The 23,984-nt window shown below is 47.4% G+C and overlaps 1 protein-coding gene across 1 annotated transcript; it reads left to right on the plus strand.

The window, feature by feature from the left end:
• Positions 1-601: 601 nt before the first annotated feature.
• Positions 602-23,449, plus strand: CHRNA2 (cholinergic receptor nicotinic alpha 2 subunit). The gene is made up of 6 exons (XM_081854791.1): positions 602-1,045; positions 12,565-12,716; positions 13,466-13,510; positions 16,451-16,560; positions 20,609-21,707; positions 23,091-23,449. Exons 1-6 carry the CDS (start codon positions 982-984, stop codon positions 23,214-23,216), a joined length of 1,596 nt encoding a protein of 531 aa, XP_081710917.1. The 5' UTR covers positions 602-981; the 3' UTR covers positions 23,217-23,449.
• The last annotated feature ends 535 nt before the right edge of the window (positions 23,450-23,984 follow it).

The raw sequence follows: 23,984 nt of genomic DNA on the forward strand, positions 1-23,984 counted from the left end.
TTGACTGAGAGATTGCAACTGGCCCAAGGTCACTGAGTGGGGAATTTGGACCTGGCTCTCCCAGGTCCTGGGACATGGGTGGCGCTGTGAGTTAAACCACAGAGCCTAGGACTTGCTGATCAGGAGGTCAGCGGTTCGAATCCCCACGATGGGGTGAGCTCCCGTTGCTCAGTCCCTGCTCCTGCCAACCTAGCAGTTTGAAAGCATGTCAAAGTGCAAGTAGATAAATAGGTAAGGTAAGCGGGAAGGTAAACAGCGTTTTTGTGCACTGCTCTGGTTCACCAGAAGCGGCTTAGTCCTGCTGGCCACATGACCCAGAAGCTGTATGCCGGCTCCCTCGGCCAGTAAAATGAGATGAGCACCGCAACCCCAGAGTCAGCCACAACTGGACCTAATGGTCAGGGTTCCCTTTCCCTTTCCCTTTATGTATATATACATGTATTTATGTGCATATTGCTTTCAGAGGGCAGGTGCTAACATGCTTCTCATCCCCTCCTCTAAGAACCACCTGATATTGCCTCCTGGAACCTCAGATTCAGGCCTCTTTCTGGGATGCCATCTCACAATATTCTCCTTGCTTTCTCCTGTAGGGACCCAAAATCCTTCCCTGTGGAGTAGCTCCGGGGACCCACTTGGAGGCTTCAGTCAAGCATCTTCTTGGCTTCCCATCGCATGTGACCAAGAAGGAGGCTGTTTGGAACTTCCCTGAAGGGGTCTTGTTAGTGCCGAAACTTCAGGACCACGGACAGCTCCTCCAGAGGCAAGGCCAGTCCATCGCTGGCCCAGGATCGTCTCTCAAGCGATGCTTCTTTAATGCTCAATGCTCAGTCATGTTTTCACTGATGAGGAAGATGGTTGCCCACAGGGTAAAGGGTAAACTTGGAGTTGCTTGCCTCGCCCAGGTTGCCAGACTCTGCCGATGAAAAGGGGCACCCTGTACATTCTGTCTGTGGGCAAATAATTTCAGCAGGGGATCAGCTTATGAGTGGATTCCCAGTCGCCAAGATGATAACCATCGCGTGCTATTTCCTTGTATTCTTGGCAGGTAGGAGAGAACCCTTTTCCCTGAGTCTCAACTTACTTACCTCTTTCTTCCCTTGAATCCAAGTACCTCGTTAATGTAATTACGGTGATTCTGCAAATGATGGAGGACAGGATGAAAAAGAAGCCTTAATATCTCCTTTTATATATCAGTTAGAGGGGTGTGTGTGTTTTTCTTCTTCTAGGACAGATGTTCCCAATTACCTAAGTACTGCGGACCTCCTGTTTTTCAAAAGCCAAGCCACTGGCCCTCCCCATTTTTGAAAATTTATGATATCTCTATGGCAGTTTTTGTTATGTGAATGGTGCCACGGACCCCCTGGGTGGGTTATGCAGACCCCATGGGGTCCACAGAACACCATTTGAGAACCACTGACCTGGGGAAAGCCATTCTGAAAACAGGATGTGCTTCAAAGGAAACAGGGTTGACGTGTGTTTGTGGCATCACTGTCTAAAACTTGTTTCTGTTGCTGGGTGGACAGGCCCATAGAAGTCCAAAGTGGTCACCTTTTGGGCTGTCTTTTGTAGTTCTTTGTGCAGTTGGGCGCATGAGCTGCAGATGCCTTTTGAACCTGCTGTCTTTAATAATAATAATAATAATAATAATAATAATAATAATAATAATAATAATAATTTATGATTTGTACCCCGCCCATCTGGCTGGGTTTCCCCAGCCACTCTGGGCAGCTTCCAAGAAGGATTAAAAATACATCACAATGTCACACATTAAAAACTTCCCTAAATAGGGCTGCCTTCAGATGTCTTCTAAATGTCAGGTGGTTGTTTATCTCTTTGACATCTGGTGGGAGGGCGTTCCACAGGGTGGGCGCCACTACCGAGAAGGCCCTCTGCCTGGTTCCCTGTAGCTTTGCTTCTCGCAGTGAGGGAACTGCCAGAACGATGGAGGTGGAGACGCTCCTTCAGGTATACTCCCTGAGGCCGTTTTGGGCTTTCAAGGTCAACACCAACATTTTGAATTGTGCTCGGAAACGTACTGGGAGCAAATTTAGGTCTTTCAAGACCGGTGTAATGTGGTCTTGGTGGCCGCCCCTAGACACCAGTCTAGCTGCTGCATTCTGGATTAGTTGTAGCTTGCACCACTCTAGCGAGACAGTCCACAGGCAGGTAGGGTCTCAGTCTGCATACCAGATGGAACTGATAAACAGCTGCCCTGGATACAGAATTGATCTGCGCCTCCATGGACAGCTGTGAGTCCAGAATGACTCCCAGGCTGCGCACCTGGTCCTTCAGGGGCACAGTTGCCCCTGAAGGACCACAGAGTCCTCCACACCTGCCCGCCCCTTGTCCCCCAAGAACAGTACTCCTGTCTTGTCAGGATTCAACCTCAATCTGTTAGCCACCATCCATCCTCCAACCCTCTTTGATGCTGGGAGTTGAGGGCTAAGGGAAGTTGTTTGATGTTCTCCAGGGCAGAAAGGCTCCAAGAGGCAGCAACTGATTCTTCTTTCCACAATGGCCTCTGTTCTTCTCAAAATTTGCAGAGAAATGGCCATCTATTCAAGAGGTGGTGTCAGGAGTGGCAGGACTCTGATGAGTATGCACTGGGGAATATAATAAAATTAAGACCATTGAGAACAAGGGACAATTCAGTTACATGGACTTTTGAAAAGCACAATCAGGAACAAGCAATGCTCTTTGAGCTGGCAGGCCTTTGCAGCTGTTCAGTTTTTGATTAGTCTGTCCCCTGAATCTGTTTTACAGTATACACCTCTTTGATTTTTCTTTAATAATGTGGTGGAAAAGAAATGGTTTTTTAATAAATAAATAAATAAATAAATAAATAAATAAAGGAAATTAAAAACTCTAAATATAGCTTAATCATGAAAAGCCTGGAAGAAGTAGTTTTCGCACTCCTTCTGGGAATTTTCTCATGTTGTGGCTTCACAGGTGCAAATTGTTTCGGATGCTTGTTTGCTGCCACCTGTGCTCTGTTATGCAACTGGTCGGACAGATGTCCTAGATCTCATCTCCAGATTTTCCGTGTGCCCATCAGCCTTGCAGACAGACATGACTCCTCGTCCTTGCACTGGGCTTGTGCCAGTTGCTCAGCTGAATCTGTGACATTTGCATGTAGAAGAGTGGTCTGTCTGTCTGTTTGTTGTATTGTGCTTCTTTTATAATAAATAATAATAATAAATTTATTTATACCCTGCCCTCCCCAGCCAAGACTGGGCTCAGGGTGGCTAACACCAGGTACAAAAACAACTGATTGAAATACAACTTAAAAAACAAAGTTAAAGTACAACATTAAAATGCAGCCTCATTTCAGCAGAAACTCAAAAACTTTTTTGGGGATGAAAACGTCAAATCTTCACCAAGGCCAACTATCCATACTGGTCCTACATGGACCAGAAAAAGCCAGGGAAGTCCCCAAATAGGAGTTCCATCACAGAAGGGGAAAGGAAAAAGGAAAGAGGGGAAGGGGATCAAGCCCAAGGCCAGGCGGAACAACTCTGTCTTACAGGCCCTGCGGAAAGAAATCAGATTCTGCAGGGTCCTGGTCTCATGAGACAGAGCATTCCACCAGGCCGGAGCCACCACTGAGAAGGCCCTAGCCCTGGTGGAGGCTAATCTGACTTCCTTAGGGCCCGGGACCTCTAGGGTGTTGCTATTCATGGACCTTAAGGTCCTCCGTGGGGCATACCGGGAGAGGCGGTCTCATAGGTATGAGGGTCCTAGACCGTGAAGGGCTTTAAAGAAGTAGAAGCTGCATAGTTAACCTACGGAACTCCCTTCCACAGGAGGCAGTGACGGCCACCAGCTTGGATGGCATTAAAAGAGTACGAGACAAATTCATGAAGAAGGAGAGGGCTATTGAGGGCTACTTAGCCAGGATGCTCTGTTTTCACAGATGGGAGCAGCAATGCGCCTGAATTCCAGTTGGTGGAAAACGCAGGAGGGAAGAGATGTTCTTGGGCATGCTGGTTCCCACAGGCATCTGGTTGGCCGCTGTGAGAACAGAATGCTGGGCAAGATGGGACTCTGGCCTGATTCAGCAGGGTATAATAATAATAATGATAATGATAATAATAATAATAATAACAATTTATTATTTATACCCCGCCCATCTGGCTGGGTCTCCCCAGCCACCCTGGGCAGCTTCCAACAAAATAATAAAATACAGTGTTCTGTTAAATATTAAAAGCTTCCCTAAACAGGGCTGCCTTCAGATGTCTTCTAAAATTCTGGTAGTTGTTGTTCTCTTTGACATCTGATGGGAGGGCATTCCACAGGGCAGGTGCCACCACCTAGAAGGCCCTCTGCTTGGTTCCCTGTAACTTGGCTTCTCGCAGTGAGGGAACCACTAGAAGGCCCTCAGCGCTGGACCTCAGTGTCCGGGTAGAACGATGGGGGTGGAGACGCCCCTTCAGGTATACTGGACTGAGGCCATTTAGGGCTTTAAAGGTCAGCACCAACACTTTGAATTGTGCTCGGAAACGTACTGGGAGCCAGTGTACGTTATGTTAGAAGTGAGAGTTGAGTGTACTTAGCTGCAGTGGCACATCAGAGCGCACACAACTAGCTTTTACCTTGATGATACTTCCTGCTGTGGATGACTCTTGACAAAGCCTAAGGAACATTGGAAGCCATCAATGCCAGGGATGGTTTTGGCTGTGACATGACGGGAGAATCGCTCGCTCTGAGGAGATGCGCTTTCCTAGTCAACAGCCTTTGGTGTTTGCAAGCGCTCTGACACGATCAACGCCTGATTTGGAAAGACACCGCGAGAGGAATCAACCTCCTTCGCCCTTCCTTTTCTCCGGATTCACGTCATGTTCTCAATGACTCCATAATTCTCGCCTCCGACGCTGGGAGCGGTTAATAAGAGAAACTTTGCAGAATCTTATGACTTTGTGTCAATCTTGAAGGCTCCGTGCCAAATCTGGGCTTCCGAGTCGGCGTGATGAAAGCCTGCCTGAGCTAACGTTACAAAAAGTCTGCAGCCTTAATTAAAGATTGCCACTTTTGAGTCTGGAGAAAGATTGGCAGTGCAATTTTGATACACTGCGGAGCAACAGAAACCGCAATGCAAATTAGAGGAGCATGTACATTGTGAGTCAAATTAGGATATAAGAAAGAGAAGCAGGGAGGGGATAGAACTTGCAGCTTCACAGCACCAGAAGTTGCAGTTTGGGGTGTTTTTTTGGAAATGTCAAATTGGGCCACACTTGCATGTGCTCATCATGATTCCACACCTAGTGAACTGCAGCTAGATGTGTAACATAAAATGGAAAAAGCCGCTCCATTGCCAAACACTGTTTGTGTGCAAGTAGACAGCATGGAAGTTCTTTCTGTGACAGTTTGTTGTTTTTGTTGTTTAGTTGTTTAGTCGTGTCCGACTCTTTGTGACCCCATGGACCAGAGCACGCCAGGCACTCCTGTCTTCCGCTGCCTCCCGCAGTTTGGTCAAACTCATGCTGGTAGCTTCCAGAACACTGTCCCACCATCTCGTCCTCTGTCGTCCCCTTGTCCTTGGGCCCTCCATCTTTCCCAGCATCAGGGTCTTTTCCAGGGAGTCTTCTCTTCTCATGAGGTGGCCAGAGTCTTGGAGCCTCAGCTTCAGGATCTGTCCTTCCAGTGAGCACTCAGAGCTGATTTCCTTCAGAATGGATACGTTTGAACTTCTTGCAGTCCATGGGACTCTCAAGAGTCTCCTCCAGCACCAGAATTCCAAAGCATCAATTCTTTGGCGATCAGCCTTCTTGATGGTCCAGCTCTCACTTCCATACATCACTACTGGGAAAACCAGAGCTTTAACTATACGGACCTTGGTCAGCAAGGTGATGTCTCTGCTTTTTAAGATGCTGTCTAGGTTTGTCATTGCTTTTCTCCCAAGGAGCAGGCGTCTTTTAATTTCATGACTGCTGTCACCATCTGCAGTGATCATGGAGCCCAAGAAAGTAAAATCTCCCACTGCCTCCATTTCACCATGTGTTAGCTAGCAGAAAACAACCATAGTTAATTATCAATTCACCAAGGAGTTAAAAGAGCACTTAGGATACTCCAGTGGATTTTCCAGCAATACACAGGCATTCCCATTTCAGTGTGAATTAAACAATTATACACCACAAGCCATACGTGTGATAGGCAGTGAGAAACACTCGAAAGCCCTTGCAGCCCCGCTGGCATTCTACCTGCATCATTGTTTTTGTAGTTTATGTTGCTTTATTGAGAGTTTGAGTTTTCTTTAGGTCAAGGGAAGCATTCAGGGGCAAGCAATGCTTCTGAATACCAGTTGCTGGAAAGAGCAGGAAGAGAGAATGTTGCTCTTGGGCTCAGCTCCTGCTCCTGGGCTTCCCATTTGCACATCTGGTTGGGCACTGTGAGGACAGGAGGCTGGAGTTGCTGGGCCTTTTGTCTGTGTGTGTGTGTGTGTGTGTGTGTGTGTGTGTGATAAGAGAAAAAAAAGATAAGAGCAATGATAAAACAAAACAAAACAAGAGCGAGCAGGCTCTTATGTTGCTCTCTTATGAGATCTGAGCAGGGCCGGATTTAGGTTGGATGAGGCCCTCAGCTCCTGAAGGTAATGGGGCCCTTTCTGTGTCCAGCTGTCCTTAGTCAGCAACAAATTGTTGCTGTTTTTTGTGTTGAATACATGCTATATGTGGGACGTGGGTGACGCTGTGGCCTAACCACAGAGCCTAGGGCTTGACGATCAGAAGGTCAGCAGTTCGAATCCCCGCGACGGGGTGAGGTCCTGTTGCTTGGTCCCTGCTCCTGCCCACCTAGCAGTTCGAAAGCACGTCAAAAGTGCAAGTAGATAAATAGGTACCGCTCCGGCGGGAAGGTAAACGGTGTTTCCATGCGCTGCTCTGGTTCGCCAGAAGCGGCTTAGTCATGATGGCCACATGACCTGGAAGCTGTTTGCGGATAAACACCAGCTCCCTCGGCCTATAGAGCGAGATGAACACGCAACCCCAGAGTCATCCGCGACTGGACCTAATGGTCAGGGTTACTTTTACCTTATATGCTATATGGTAATTTATGGACCTAATAGGTATGTAAAGCCATTTGCACATAACAGAATGTAGGCACCCTATATACAGAAAGGAGCAAACCAGGGATATTTTAGGGAGCAGGCTAGCAGCAGTGGCGTAGCGTGGGTTGTCAGCACCCGGGGCAAGGCAAGTAATTTGCGCCCCCTAACCCATGGATTTGCACCCCCTAACTGGTGGATTTGCGCCCCCTAACCCATGGATTTGTGCCCCCTAACCCTACCCCCCAGATGTTGCGCCCGGTGCGGCCGGGCCCCCCTGCACCCCCCACGCTACGCCACTAGCAGGCGGGGCCCATGACTTACATCATGGGAGCCTACACAACACAAAACACTGTTGCTGGATGTAGGTTTTATTTTATTTGTTTTTTTTTAATCTTATATTTTGGAAATGTACATCTAATTTTTTTCCCTTTAATTTTTTGGGTGGGCCCCAAGAGAGTGGGGACCTAAGCTATAGCTTGTTTAGCTTAGACGTAAATCCGGCACTGGATCTGAGAACTGTGGCTGGCAAGACCACCACTCTTGGGACATTTCTGGCAGCCAAGGTTGAACCATCTTTCTCTCCTGACACCCCACTCCCTGCTCCCGAAGACAGATCCGCTCTCGCAGATGAAGTGCCATGTCTGTTTACATGCCAAATTTGCTCGTCAAGCGGCACTAATGAAAAGAAATGGAGATGGCCTCACCAATGGCTCATTCGAGTCCTTAAGGCCATCAATCCGTCAGTGTAGTCTAGCATGGCTGCGAGGGCCTGAATGGATGGGAGCTGCCTGTTTATTTTGCGAAATATTCCACCCCTTGACCCCTTTTGTGTGTGGGATGAATTGTTTCTTCTGCGGCATTTTGCCCATTTTCTTAGTCGAAGCCAGTTTCTGCCCCATCTTGAAGAACTGAGGGAGAGTTTGAATGGAAGGAAATCAGATTTGTAAAACAGTCCAAATCAAGAGAGAGGAGGATGATTTATGCATATCGCACCTGACAAGTGCACGGAGGGCGTCAGCTGCATGACAAGCAAGGGGCAGACAGGTCCCTGCCCCAAGGAGAATACAGTCCAAATGAGGACAATGGGAGTGAGCAGGCAAGGAGGCAACAAGAAGGAGGAGAGGGAGGGACAATCAAGGGAGGGGGTGAAAAATCACAGAGAGGTGTGAAGGTTAGGGGAGGGACCAGTGGCGTAGCATGGGGGGTGCAGGGGAGACCGGCCGCACCGGGCGCAACATCTGGGGGTTAGGGTTAGAGGGTGCAAATCCACGGGTTAGGGGGCGCAAATTACTTGCCTTGCTGACAACCCACGCTACGCCACTGGGAGGGACGGGTAACAATGAGGTGGAAATCAGCAAATAAAATCACACAAATCTGAGCCGTCACAATACATCATTAAACATTAAAAACTTCCCTAAACAGGGCTGCCTTCAAATGTTGTTTAAAAGTGACAAAAAGTTAGGGTTCCAGGTGGAGAAATCGAAATTGGAAACAGAATTGTTAGAACCTAAGACTAAGGTAATCTCAAGAATGTATAACTTGCTGTTAAAATGGAACACACAAGACGAAATGGTTAAATCGGCTATGATAAAGTGGGCACAGGATATTGGCTATAACATCATGTTTGAGGACTGGGAAAGGTTGTGGACCACTGGGTTGAACTTCACTGCATGTAATGCTTTGAAGGAAAATGTAATGAAAATGATATATAGATGGTACATGACCCCAGTTAAACTTGCCAAAATATACCATTTGTCTGACAACAAATGTTGGAAATGTAAAGGAAATGAAGGAACATTCTTTCACCTCTGGTGGACCTGCCCTAGAGTGAAGGCCTTCTGGGAAATGATATATAATGAGTTGAAAAAGGTATTTAAGTATACTTTCCCCAAGAAACCAGAGGCCTTCCTCCTGGGTATTGTCGGCCAGAGGGTGATAAAGAAGGACAGAACTTTTTTCCTGTACGCAACAACAGCAGCAAGGATACTCATCGCTAAGCATTGGAAAACCCAAGATCTACCCACACTGGAAGAATGGCAGATGCAACTGATAGACTATATGGAACTGGCTGAGATGGCCGGCAGAATCCGAGACCTGGGAGAGGAGAGGGTTGAAGAAGATTGGAAGAAATTTAAGATGTATTTGCAAAAATACTGTAATTTGGTTGAATGTTAAGAAGGATGCTAGATCATAAATAATTGAGCACCACTAAATTAGATGGAATTGGGATGACAAGTGAGAAATATAAACCTTCTGGAGAACTATTAGAGTATATTTAAATGAATGGGGCACAAGAATGTAAACAAGATGATAAATTGCTGGTAAAAATTTACAATGATGTAAGTGGGAGCGGGAGACGTGAGGGAGTCCAAAGAAGTTATGAAACTATGCTACGATACATGTTATATTGGTTATTATGTTTATACTTGTATTTAAAAATCTTAATAAATATATTTTTTAAAAAAACACACAAATGTTGTTTAAAAGTAAGATAGTTGCTTATTGCCTTGACATCTGATGGGAGGGCTTTCCACAGGGAGGGCGCCACTACCAGGAAGGCCCTCTGCCTGGTTCTCTGTAACTTTGCTTCTCGCAGCGAGGGAACCACCAGAAGGCCCTTGGCAATGGACCTCAGTGTCCAGGCTGAACGATGGGGGTGGAGACGCTCCTTCAGGTATACTGGACCGAGGCCATTTAGGGCTTTCAAGGTCAGCACCAACACTTTGAACAGACTCCTAACCCCTTGGCTGAAGAGGGAGAGAGGGTCCCATTAATCTTATGAGGACCTTGGCTGTCACAGGGCAAGCCAGTGTCAGTAAGTCACACAGTCCAAAGCTATAAACTATTAGGGAAACATGAGCTTCACAGACTAGACAGAGTTCCAGGCCTAATGAGCTCAGCAGCTCAGGCCCTGTAGATCTTACTCCATAAAATCAGTGGCCGAGACTAAAAGTCCCAGCCTCCCCACCGCTGTCAAAGTTGTCTCCTCTCCAGGGCTTCTTGCAAGAAATCGGAGACTGTGCCTGCATGCAGTGTGCCTATGCTCTGTTCTTTTCACCCCTCTTCTGGTTCTGGGAGGGGAGACAGGAGGGAGGGGAGCTTGTCGCAGCAGGAAGAGGAAACCCCCATGCCTCTTCACTAGCCTGATTCACCTCTGCCTTTTGGCTTCCCTCCTCCCACTGTCCTGCTTCAGCTTCTGGTTCTTGATTTCTCTCTGGCACAGACGCTCCCAGCTCACCAAGCCCTCTTACCCCTTCAGCTTCCAACATCTCCTCTTTTCAGTCTTCTCCCTCTGACCACTCATCATTGCCCCAGGCTCTGAGCCTTTCCCCCTTTTGTTCCCCAACTGGTTCCTCCCACCGTTCCTCTGCCAGTCCATGACATTGGCATTCTGTGTCAGGAGCTTGGCCTACACTCGAGTAGGACCCTGGCAGAGACGTATGCCTGATTGGTATGTTCTCTCCCTCCTAGTCGATCGTTTGGGAGCTTCAGAAGCTTTCTTCAGCCCAAACATCACAGCGACCAATGCCAACAGACATCGGCACACTTAGGGATCCGCAGAGTCTTCGCAGTTTGCGTAACAGACCTCAGTAACTCAGCATTTTGGCTAATCTACTTTATTTACATATAAACCCACACGGAGCACTGCAACATGGCTCCCTCTCTCTCTAGCATCAGACAGCAAAGAGAAAAAGGACAAAGGACAATAGTCCCACTTCACGGAACACAGTACAGTGGTAAATCGGGTTACATACGCTTCAGGTTACAGACACTTCAGGTTACAGACTCTGCTAACCCAGAAATAGTACCTTGGGTTAAGAACTTTGTTTCAGGATGAGAACAGAAATTGTGCTCCGGTGGCAGCAGGAGGCCCCATTAGCTAAAGTGGTGCTTCAGGTTAAGAACAGTTTCAGGTTAAGAACAGACCTCCAGAATGAATTAAATACTTAACCCGAGGTACCGCTGTAACACAAACATCTTGTCTCCGTCACTTTCCACTCTGTGGAGTCAAAACATATACCATCAGGTGATAGACAACAATCCCATGACTGCAATCACGGAGCAGGAATTCTAACATTCTGCACCCCAGAAGAAGTTTCTCCTGCAGTGAAAAGCAGGAATAAGCAAAGGCCCATAAAGCTTATGGCCTTGAAGAGTGGGAAGAAGGTAAACCTCATTAGCTAAAGAGGCTGGTTGAAATTTGGCCGGGGACTTCTGTTCCCCAGGGGGTTTCTATTGTGGAGCTGGCCTCTGGCTGCCTCTGCTGCGGGCGCATTAGTCTGATGCTCCTGCGAGCATGTCTTATTTCATCTCGCATTGCCAGGCAATCTGGCCACCTCTAGGCTTCATGCAGCAGGATTCTCCCAGTGCCTGCTAGTTGACTTCCCAGGTTCCTGCATTGCCATAAATTCTCACAGCTTTCCCGTGCTTTGGGCATTCCCTGGATATCTGCCAGGTGTTCAGTACTGGAGAGCTGGTGGGATGTGCAGTAGTCAAGACTGTCCTGCAGGAGCCTGGAGAGACCCCGGTTTGACTCTTGCCACAGAAATAAGCTCACTAACTGAACTTAGGCAAGGCATGTTCCCTTTCCCTGACCCTTTCTCTTAGCCTCAGTCTTCACATCTGCAATATGGGGATGACAATGCCAGCTTACATTTACATGGTTTCTGTAAAGTGTAGGAGTGCAAATATCCAGAGTGTGGGGTCAGGTGGGATTACTATGAGGAATTATAAAATATGCATCAAGCCATTGTGTCCACGATGAATGCATTGTGTTGACTGGGTTTGATACATTGGCAATAATTTCTGATCAAATCCCACAGCCCTCTGCATCTCTAGCCATTTCCTCTACTGCCTATTTCTCTTGCTTGACAAGTAACGTACACACTTAAGACAGGCAGGCGTCCTGGGTCATCAAAGACAGTGGGCAGTTTCTTTGATGTAGCTTTTCTGATATTTTAATCTTAGGATGTTAATCTTAGGGCCAGGAAACAGGTCTCACATAAAGGTGATAATGATGGCTGTCCTCTTGGCCATCCTTCATTCATTTACCCCAAAATATGCATGCTTAACTAATGTTTGTAGTTTAACTTTGTCCCCATGTGGGGTTTGTTGAAATGCTCAGAAGAAATCTGATTGGTTCTTACGAACACTCTGTAAAAAGTTCTTTTGTGAATAAAACAACCTGGGCCGAGGGGTGGAGAGATCAGACATTATTATACGCACCCTTCCCAGAGTCTTTCTGGTTCAAGCCTCTGTGTGTATTCTTATTAATCAGAGTTCTTTAATCCTTCCTTTACTTTGGGAACGCCTCAGTAAAGGTTTTTGAGATGAAATGTGTGTGAAATGCTTTGAAAGGTAGGGCATCAATTCTGGGCATCAGGTTATAGTTGAACTTTGATGTCCGTCCTTAACTGTTGACATGCAGTTAATATCTGGGGGCATTTGATAACTGACCTTCAGTAATTCTCAGCATTCAAGGCTGGTTCTTGCCAACTCATAACATTTGGTTTCCATTTCAGCCTCAGTCCAAGGCCGGACGCAAACCCAGGCGGAGGAGAGACTCTTCAAACACCTTTTCAATGCATACAACAAGTGGTCCCGGCCAGTCCCCAACACCTCTGATGTCGTTATTGTCAGGTTTGGGCTGTCCATTGCTCAGCTGATTGATGTGGTATGTGTCCCAAGCTGTGTCTGTTCACTCATCTTGCTGCTTTTTGCGCGCGCGCGCGCGCGCACACACACACACACACACAGAGAGCAGCTGCAGAGAAATGCTTCCCCTATAGTGATATTGGAAGAGGCAATGTGAAAATGAGTGTGGGCGGGAGAGAAAAATAAAGACTTACCCATTCAGAGTGAGGGTTTTCCCACCCTCACTCTGAACTGGCTTCCTGATGGCATGCAGCCCAATCTGATGTATGTGTTGTTGTTTTTTCCTTTTCTAGATGACTATGCACTTTGCCGCATAAAAACATTATGTGTTGGGATAGATATGTATTGAAGAAACTGCAGTTGACAGGAAGTAGACAGAGAGAGATTGCCCTTCAGATGGAAAGCAAGGCCAGTTTGAAGCGATAACCTTGTTCTCAGATATCAAGAAACAGGCCCGTAGAGCTCCTCACTCTGGTTTAAGAGGAGTACATGTGCGAACACAAACATAGGGAGTTGCTGTCTACTAACTCAGACCCTTGGCCCCTCTATTCTAGTATCGACTATATATTCACTGGTCTTCAAGCTGGTCTTTGACCGGGTTTTAGGTGTTTGGGAACCAAGGCATTTGAGAACCAAGGCGTTTGAGAACCAAGGTACCACTGTAATCCCATCCACAAAATAGAGACAACAGTTTCTGTTTGCACCTTTGTGTTTCTTTCAAACAACCTCTCTCTCTCTCTCTCTCTCTCTCATTGTCTGCAAATCTAGGATGAGAAGAATCAAATGATGACCACAAACGTTTGGCTCAAGCAGGTAAAGTGTGATGAGAGTTATAGGCAGGGAGCGCAAAGCAAACTCTAGCAAAGTTTTGGGGGTGCAGAGATGGAAGGGACCCAGGGGTCCTCTTCTCCAACCCTTTCCAATGCAGGAATAAATATATACCGTATTTCTCTGTGTATAAGACAGTGCTTTTTGCTTTAAAAAAATAGGCAAAAATTGGATCTTGTCTTATACATGGATAGTGAATGCAGAGGGGGGACATGAGATTGATGGCAGCAGCAAGCAGGAGATTGGCAGCGGCGATAGGGCGTGTGATTGGTGGCTGCAGCAAGGCCTGCTGGTGATTGGCTGCGGCTGCGGCAATTGGGCAGGCGATTGGTGGCTGCGGCAAGTGGGCGGGTGGGCTGTTGGTGGCTGTGAGCAGGCAGACAATTGGTGGCTGCGGCGAGGTGTGCGCATGGCAGTGGCTGTGGCAAGCAATCGGCAGTGGCAGTAGGCGAATGAGCAATTGGCGGAAGTGACCCCCCCCCCAAAATAAAGCTAAACAACTTAATTTCTGAATTTTGGGTTTTAAAAAATAGGAGTCGTCTTATACACGGAAAAATACAGTACAGTCATACCTCTTGTTACGTTCGGTTCAGGTTACGTTCTTTCAGGATACGTCCCGCTGCGACCCGGAAGTAACAGAATGGGTTACTTCTGGGTTTCGCTGCTCACACATGTGCAGATGCTCAAAATGACGTCACACACATGCGCAGAAGCAGTGAATTGTGACCCACGCACAAGCAGATGCGGTTTGCGTTCTGCTTATGTTGCGAACGGGGCTCCGGAACGGATCCCATTTGCAACCAGTGGTACCACTGTAATAATAATAATAATAATAATAATAATAATAATAATAATAATATAGTATTTATACCCTGCCCATCTGGCTGAGTCTCCCCAGCCACCCTGGGCGGCTCCCAATCAATGTTAAAAACAATACAGCATTAAATATTAAAACTTCCCTAAACAGGGCTGCCTTCAGATGTCTTTTAAAGATAGGATAGCTGCTTATTTCCTTGACATCTGAAGGGAGGGCGTTCCACAGGGAGGGTGCCACCACCGAGAAGGCCCTCTGCCTGGTTCCCTCTAACCTCACTTCTCGCCATGAGGGAACCGCCAGAAGGCCCTCGGAGCTGGACCTCTGTGTCCAGGCTGAACGATGGGGTGGAGACGCTCCTTTAGGTATACATGACCGAGGCCGTTTAGGGCTTTCAAGGTCAGCACCGATACTTTGAATTGTGCTCGGAGACGTACTAGGACACTGTACTCTAACACTGAGCCCAACACAGGGTTTACTTTTTGCCAGGTCTTATTCAAGGCTCTCACAATGCAACTTGGTGTCAAATAAGGAACTGGAAGCAAGCCCTGTAGGTAAAGCATGAGACTCTTAATCACAGGGTTGTGGGTTCGATTCCCATATTGAGCAAGAGATCCCTGCATTCTAGGAGACTGGACTAAATGACCCTTGTTGTCCCTGCCAGCTCTACAGTTCAACAATTCTATGATTAACTTCAGCCTTGTAGAGATGGTCCCCTAGACCCCCACGCTTTGAAGCTTCCAGCCATGGAAAACTATTGGCCTGAGGGTATTAAGCTGAGCAGCTGTCATCCTTACCTTTGCGGCCCTGATCTGGCCACACTGATCCATGCGACGGTCATCTCCAGGCTTGACTACTGTAATTTGCTCTACGTGGGGCTGCCCTTGAAGCTGTCCAAGAAACTCCAGCGGGTGCAGAATGCTGCAGCGAGGCTCCTCACGGGGTCTCTGCCATGGGAGCATATTCACCCAGTGCTTTACCAGTTGCACTGGCTCCCGGTGGAGTACAGGGTCAGGTTCAAGGTGCTGGTTTTGACCTTTAAAACCCTTCACGGCCTAGGACTCTTGTACCTATGGGACCGCCTCTCCCGGTATGCCCCACGGAGAGCCTCAAGGTCCATAAATAGCAACACCCTAGTGGTCCCGGGCCCTAAGGAAGTTAGATTAGTCTCAACCAGAGCCAGGGCCTTTTTAACACTGGCCCCGGCCTGGTGGAACGCTCTGCCTCATGAGACCAGGGCCCTGCAGGATCTAATTTCTTTCCACAGAGCCTGTAAGACTGAGCTGTTCCGCCTGGCCTTTGGCTTGGAGCCAATTTGATTCCCTCCCCCTCTTTCTTTTTTCCTTTCTCCTCCTGTGATGAGGCTGCATTTTAATGTTTCAATGTTTTAATGTTGTATTTTAATCTTGTTTTTAAGTTGTATTCATTCAACTTGTTTTTATTATTGGTTGATAGCTGCCCTGAGCCCGGTCTTGGCTGGGGAGGGTGGGGTATAAATAAATTTTATTATTATTATTATTATTATTATTATTATTATTATTATTATTATTATCCCCCCCTCTCCTGTGCCCCTCTTATGAAGGTTGGCATTAAGGCTGCAAGACTGAATTCAACAGGACGTTCTGAGTAGACATAGTTAGGCTTTGCAGCCTTAGTCCACGAAAACAGTGTTAATTAACTTATTTTTTAATAACTAAGAAAGTTAATAAATGGAAAGAGGATAAAGTCCCTACCAGAGAAGAATGGCAGATGAAGGTGATGGATTATGCCAAAATGGCTAAAATGACTGAAAGAATCAGAAATCAGGAAGACCAAACTTTTAATAAGGAATGGGGGAAATTTATAACCTATTATCCTAAAAGGTGCTGGAGGAAATGATTAACAATAGGACCCACAAAGGGGAGGAGGGAAGTCCAAGAGATTCTTTGGAATCTTGTTTCTATGTTGTACGTTCGATATGTGCCTGCAAAGTTTTAATCTGAAAAACCAAAAAAATAAGTGTATCAAAAAAAAAAAAGTGAGGAAGTTGATAAATGTGTGCTTCAATGTGAAAAATATGCAGCACATCTCAGAAGTGAATAATGAGCCCAGGATTGTTTCCTTGCCGCCAGGAATGGAATGACTACAAGCTGCAGTGGAACCCGGTGGATTTTGACAACGTCACTTCCATCCGAGCGCCTTCGGAGATGATCTGGATCCCAGACATTGTGCTGTATAATAAGTAGGTGCTTGGGCCAATGGGGAACGGGGGGGGGGGGCAGCTCATTGATTCAACAACGCCCCTTAAAAATATGCCGCGGGAAGTCCTTGTTCATTCAGCACATCGTTAAACTATGGAACTCACTGCCACAGGGAGTTAGTGATGGCCAGAAACCCAGATGGCTTTAAAAGAGGAAGAGCCAATTTCGTGGAGGAGGAGAGGGCTATGGATAGCTATTGGAGGGAGAAATGCTTCTGGAGACCAGTTTCTGGAAACCACAGTAGTAGCTCACCACCAGTCAAGCACATAGGAAAAGCCCTGCGAGATCTAGTCCAGCAACCTCTTCTGCCATTGGCCACACAGATGCCATAAAGGGAAGCCTGCAAGCTGGACCCAACACTGTGGGAATGTTCAGGGAGGCAGGAGAGGACATATTGTTTAATTATATCCTTTCCAACTTGTGTTAACAAGTTCTACAATATAGCAGAGTAACATTCCCCTTTTTAAACTTGCCCAGTGGATAGTGTTTGCCAGGCTTGTATAAGCCTCTAAAGTAAGTTTCCTTGGTAATTCCCCTTTAAAGGTAAAGGGACCCCTGACCATTAGGTCCAGTCGTGGCCGACTCTGGGGTTGTGGCGCTCATCTCGCTCTATTGGCCGAGGGAGCCGGCGTACAGCTTCTGGGTCATGTGGCCAGCATGACTAAGCTGCTTCTGGCGAACCAGAGCAGTGCACGGAAACGCCGTTTACCTTCCCGCCAGAGCGGTACCTATTTCTCTACTTGCAGTCTGACATACTTTCGAACTGCTAGGTTGGCAGGAGCAGGGACCAAGCAACGGGAGCTCACCCCGTCGTGGGGATTCGAACTGCTGACCTTCTGATCGGCAAGCCCTAGGCTCTGTGGTTTAACCCACAGCACCACCCGCATCCCTAATTCCCCTTTAGTCCCTCCTTAAAAGAAATAGACACGACACAGTCTTCTATAATAGAGTTTACTCACTCACTTCTATAAGTGCAGTAGAGGGTGTGTGTGTGTGTGTGTGTGTGTGTGGCAACTCCACTTTTTAAAAATGTGCGAGAAATGCAGTATGCTCTGTCGAAGGGCAGCCTTGTGGGGAGATGCTCAGTCTGTGCACATGGAAGAAGTACCTGCTATTATGACTTCTTGCGCAAGCAGTGTCCCAATAATGGCTTCGTTCCATTGGCTGGTGTTCTGCTGCCATCCTGTGGTACTTACGAAAATATTTCAGGCCAAAGGGGACTTCTCAATCTGTCTTCCATCCACCCAAATGAAAACCACATCAAAAGTCCCAGCAAAGGCCAGCTAAATAAACAACATCCTCTGTATCTACTAGGCTAGTTATCACTTTAGCAAAGAAACAAGTGAGGTTAATCGCTGGGTGTTTGGTTGCTAATAATAACATAATAAGCCACCTTTTGCTGTGGCGGCAACCTGCACCTCCATGGAAAGGGAGGCATCAAAGGCCACACCCAAGCTCTTGACAGAAGGCGCTGATTGAGCCCCCGCAAGAGATAGGAGTTGGCCCCCCAACCCCATGTCGTCCCGACCCAAACAGAGGACCTCTGTCTTCAAAGGATTTAATTTCAACCGGTTCCCACGCAGCCATCCAGCCACAGCTTCCAAGCATCTGGTCAGTGTGTCTGGGGCTGAGTCGGTGTGGCCATCCATCAACAGATAGAGCTGAGTGTCATCAGCATATTGATGACAACCCAGCCCAAAGCTCTGGACAATCTGGGCAAGGGGGCGCATAAAGATATTGAAAAGCATCGGGGAAAGGATTGCGCCCCGCGGCACTCCACGCACCAAGGAGTGCCACGGCGACAACTCCCTCCCTAGCGCCACCCTCTGTTCCCGACCTGAGATAAAGGAGCACAGCCATTGTCGGACTGTGCCCTGAATCCCCAAATAAGCAAGGCAATGGTCTAAAAGTTTGTGATTGACCATGTCGAAGGCTGCTGACAGATCTAAGAGAATCAGCAGTCCTGATCCGCCTCGATCCAGTTGTCTGCGGAGATCATCTGTTAGGGTGACCAACGCCGTCTTGGTCCCATAACCAGGGCAAAAGGATCTGATTTCTTTCCGCAGGGCCTGTAAGACAGAGTTGTTCCACCTGGCCTTTGGCTTGGAGCCAGTTTGATTCCCTCCCTCTCTTTCTTTTTTCTTTTCCTTCTCCTCCTGCAAGGAGGCTACATTTTAATATTTTAATGGTTCAATATTTTAATGTTGTATTTTAATTTTGTTTTTAAGTTGTAATCATTCAATTTGTTTTTATTATTGCTTGTAAGCCGCTCTGAGCTCGGCCTTGGCTGGGGAGGGCGGGGTATAAATAAAAATTATTATTATTATTATTATTATTATTATTATTATTATTATTATTATTATTATTAAAAGCCAGACTGAAATGGGTCCAGAGCCGATGTTTCATCCAGAAACCTACCAAGCCGCTCTGAAGTATAAGCCAAGAAAAGATAGGAAGAATGAAATAAAGAAAGAAATGTAGAGCGGAATAAGTATTGTATATAAGGCAGCAGGGAATTGATTGGGGGGGGGGTCATGATTTTAAGGAGGAGAAGTAAAATTGCTTAGAAAAGTTTATAAATTGGATTTTGTGTTAAGTTTATAAAACCAATCACAATCATATGTTAGAAATAATAGATTTCCCACCCCCATAACCCCTCTCTCTGTGGGATGTAACATAAGCAGTCAAGTACAACATTTCCTGTTTCCTAGAGTGGACACGCAGGGGAATGTTGCTCCAGCCAGGAGGACTTCCTGTCACACCTGGTCTGGAGCACCCCCCCCCCCCCGTGTGACCAGGTAGATGGGTGTGACCCTGGCAGACCCTATAAAAGGGCTGGTCACACAGCCATCTACCCCCCCCCTTTGATTTATTCCATCTTGATGTATTTTGCTGTCTGCTGGTCCTCAGCCAGCAGCACATGGGCTCATTTCCCTACATGGGATAAACTCACACTCTTTTCTGTAACTACAAGCTAATGGCTGCCCTTCAGGGAACCTACTGTGAACTGAATGTGAGTAAACTTCCTATTACTTTAAAAAGAAGACTGTTGTGCCTTTATTCTTTTTAAGAGGGATTACAGGGGAATTTACCAGGATCAAACCCAATCTGAACAAGCCAGACTGGATTGCTTAAATAAAGAGATTCAAATGAATCTGCCAACTAGCTTCCTGCAATATACTGGATAATGTACAGTGGTACCTTGGGTTACAGACGCTTCAGGTTACAGACGCTTCAGGTTACACACTCCACTAACCCAGAAATAGTGCTTCAGGTTAAGAACTTTGCTTCAGGATAAGAACAGAAATCGTGCTCCAGCGGTGCGGCAGCAGCGGGAGGCCCCATTAGCTGAAGTGGTGCTTCAGGTTAAGAACAGTTTCAGGTTAAGAACGGACCTCCAGAACGAATTAAGTACTTAACCCGAGGTACCACTGTACTATGCTACTGAGTCACTAGCGTGAGTTAGGAAGGATAATATTTACGTAATCAATATATTTCTCCTACTATGGAGCGGCAAGGATCCTAATTGCTAAAAACTGGAAAAAAGAAACTGTGCAAACAGAAAAGGAATGGCAAGACAAACTGTTAGAGCATATTGAACTGGCTAGATTAACAGAGGCAATTAGAGATCACACTAGACAAGAGTTTCAAAAAGCATGGGGGAAATGCAGAGAATTCTTCACAAAACAGCGCCCTAAAATACATACCTGGACTTGTTTCGATTAATGTCTGCAGAAGACTTTGTGGATATTTAAGTCATAATTAGAAAAATCTTTATAATTACTCGTAAAGGAAACAGCTTATAAGAAGTAAATAAGGAGGCCAGATACAGTATAAAGGAAGTCTTTTATTTGGTTGTTTGTATTGTTGTATGTTATGCTCACTGTATGTTATGTTCACGTTTAATGAGGGTGGATTTCTGTATTGGGGGGTTATGTTATGTTATAAACAAAATTTCCAATAAAAATTTATAAATACATATTTCTCCTACTATCCACAACATTCCCACACTCTTTGTTGTTCCTACAGTGCCGACGGGGAGTTTGCCGTGACGCACATGACGAAGGCTCACCTCTTCTCCAACGGCAGCGTGAAGTGGACCCCTCCGGCCATCTACAAGAGCTCCTGCAGCATCGATGTCACCTTCTTCCCCTTTGACCAGCAGAACTGCAAGATGAAGTTCGGCTCGTGGACGTACGACAAAGCCAAGATTGACCTGGAGAGCATGGAGCGGCAGGTGGACCTCAAGGACTACTGGGAGAGCGGGGAATGGGCCATCATCCATGCCGTGGGCACCTACAACACCAAGAAATACGACTGCTGCACCGAGATCTACCCCGACATCACGTACAGCTTCGTCATCCGCCGACTGCCCCTCTTCTACACCATCAACCTCATCATCCCCTGCCTCCTCATCTCTTGCCTGACCGTCCTGGTCTTCTACCTGCCCTCCGACTGCGGGGAGAAGATCACCCTCTGCATCTCTGTCCTCCTGTCCCTCACAGTCTTCCTCCTCTTGATCACCGAGATCATCCCGTCCACCTCCCTGGTCATCCCTCTGATCGGAGAGTACCTCCTCTTCACCATGATCTTCGTGACGCTCTCCATCGTCATCACGGTCTTTGTCCTCAACGTCCACCACCGCTCGCCCAGCACCCACAAGATGCCCCAGTGGGTCCGCGCCGTCTTCCTAGACTTCATCCCCAGGTGGCTCTTCATGAAGAGGCCCCTGGTGCTGACAGCAGGGCTCAGAGTGGCCAGCGAAGAGGTGATCGGGCAGTACGACGCGCCTCCGGCAAATCTGAGCACCTCCCGGTGCTGGCTGGAGACGGACGTGGACGAGAAGTGGAACGAAGACGACGACGGCGGTGGAGGCAGCGAGGAGAGGAGGAGGGCCGGACGCCTGCCCCTCCAAGGCACCTGCCCCCACCATTGCCTCCAGTACCGGTACACCTGCGCCCGGCACCTGGGGAGGGGCTTCGTGGAACTGGTCCGGCGCCCGGCCACGAAAACGGAGAACCCAACATCCTCTGAGCAGGGGCTGCAGCTGTCTCCAAGCATCTTGAAAGCCCTAGAAGGAGTGCACTACATTGCCAACCACCTGCGGGCTGAGGATGCCGATTTCTCGGTGAGTTGTTGACTGTGAGAACCGAAAAGCTACCTTGTGGGGTTAGTACCCAGGATCCCCCCCCCAGGCCCACTATTGTTGTATTGTTTTTAATACTTGATTGGGAGCCGCCCAGAGTGGCTGGGGAGACTCAGCCAGATGGGCGGGGTATAAATAAATTATTATTATTATTATTATTATTATTATTATTATTATTATTATTAGGTTCGTAACACAAGCAAACAGTTCCCTCTAGAAGTCAGAAACAGGGTTTCGTGGCGGCAGCGTCCGCCCTGAGGCGTTCCCAAAGTAAAGGAAGGATTGAACTCTGATTAATAAGAATACACACAGAGGCTTGAACCAGCAAGACTCTGGGAAGGGTGCGTATAATAAGAATTCCCGTCCACCCTCCGGCCCAGGTCGTTTTATTCACAAAAGAACTTTTTACACTGTGTTCATAAGAACCAATCAGATTTCCTTTGAGCATTTCAACAAACCCCACATGGGGACAAAGTTACACTACAAAAGCTAATTAAGCATGCATAAAAGGTAAAGGGACCCCTGACTGTTAAGTCCTGTCGCAGACGACTCTGGGGTTGCGGTGCTCATCTCGCTTTACTGGCCAAGGGAGCTGGCGTACAGCTTCCGGGTCATGTGGCCAGTATGACTAAGCCGCTTCTGGCGAACCAGAGCAGCAGCGCACAGAAACGCCGTTTTATCTTCCTGCCGGAGCGGTACCTATTTATCTACTTGCACTTTTGTGCTTTCAAACTGCTAGGTTGGCAGGAGCAGGGACCGAGCAACGGGAGCTCACCCCGTTGTGGGGATTCGAACCGCCGACCTTCCGATCGGCAAGTCCTAGGCTCTGTGGTTTAACCCACATCACCACCCGTGTCCCAATTAAGCATGCATGCATACTTCTGGGGTAAATAAAACAGAACTACAAAGGAGTGCATCCGGCAACCCCGGAGGTCATAAACAAGCAATATATGGCAAGGAGGATAGGGATCTTTATCACCTTCATGTGAAAGTCTGTTTCCTGGCCCTAAGGTTAACATGTCAGAACGGCTACATCAAAGACACTTGCCCACTATCTTTTATGGCCCAGGATGCCTAGCCCAGGGAGGGTGCCACCACTGAAAAGGCCCTCTGCCTGGTTCCCTGTAGCTTTGCTTCTCACAATGAGGGAACAGCCAGAAGGCCCTCGGAGCTGGACCTCAGTGTCCAGGAAAAAACGATGGGGGTGGAGACGCTCCTTCAGGTATACATGTAAAGAGACCCCTGTAGGAAAACTCCTGAACAATCTGCTAGGTGTCCTGTTTCAGGACCCAAAGCGATGTCCATGCATTGTAGAGACCTGCTGTTCAAGGAGATGTGACCTAATGGTTTCTCCTATGCTTGCAGGTGAAGGAAGACTGGAAGTACGTTGCCATGGTGATTGACCGCATGTTCCTCTGGATGTTTGTCATTGTCTGCTTGCTGGGGACAGTTGGCCTCTTCCTCCCACCTTTCCTGGCGGGGATGATCTAGGAGGGTTGGTGTGCCTAAAATTCCCCTACAAACTCACCCGCCTGCCGTGCGGCTCCAGCAAAGCGTCGCCATCCAGATTCTGGACAATTTCAACTCAGAAGCACCTGTCTACCCGGGAATCTTACTTAGCATTGCATTCTTTCTTAGCTGAACCAGTTTTTACAAATCAGTAGGGACTGGGGACTTGAACTTTCTTCCAGATTGAACTCGTCTGCCATTATTATTCAGCGAGGTCAGAGCAAAATGCCTGTTGTTATGACAGGCTGTGTGTGAAACGAGGCTTTGCAAATGGCTAGAACCGCAGAGTTTTGCATGGGAAGATAGCAAAGGCGTGAAATCAGGGATGCTGTTAGGATAGTGGCGAAAACCCTCTCCCCACTGCCTGGCGGCTGCAACCAATAATAATCAACCTTGTTTCTATCAGCTTAGCCCCGCCCCCTTCATCTGCATAGACCTGCTCTGGGCTCTGTTCCTTGGTCACACTAGAGTGTGACGGAACGTTCAGAAATGGCATTTATATAGAAATGAATGGCATTGATCCATTGTAAATGTGGGTCGCTTCCAGATGACCTATTTATCGAGCATTTGGACCGATTTGTTTACACAGAGTTTGCAGGAAGATGACATAACTTTGCATCAAGCGATGGCCATCTCACCCGTTCCGGTGCGTTTCCACGCCACTTTCTTTACTGCAAAAAGTCTGTTCCTTTTTTGAAGCAGGTTTGCAGCACAGGAGTCCCAAATCCCCTTTAATTGTGCCCTCCCTGA

This window comes from Podarcis erhardii (assembly GCF_964252035.2).
Source record: "Podarcis erhardii genome assembly, chromosome: 3".
Taxonomy (NCBI): domain Eukaryota; kingdom Metazoa; phylum Chordata; class Lepidosauria; order Squamata; family Lacertidae; genus Podarcis; species Podarcis erhardii.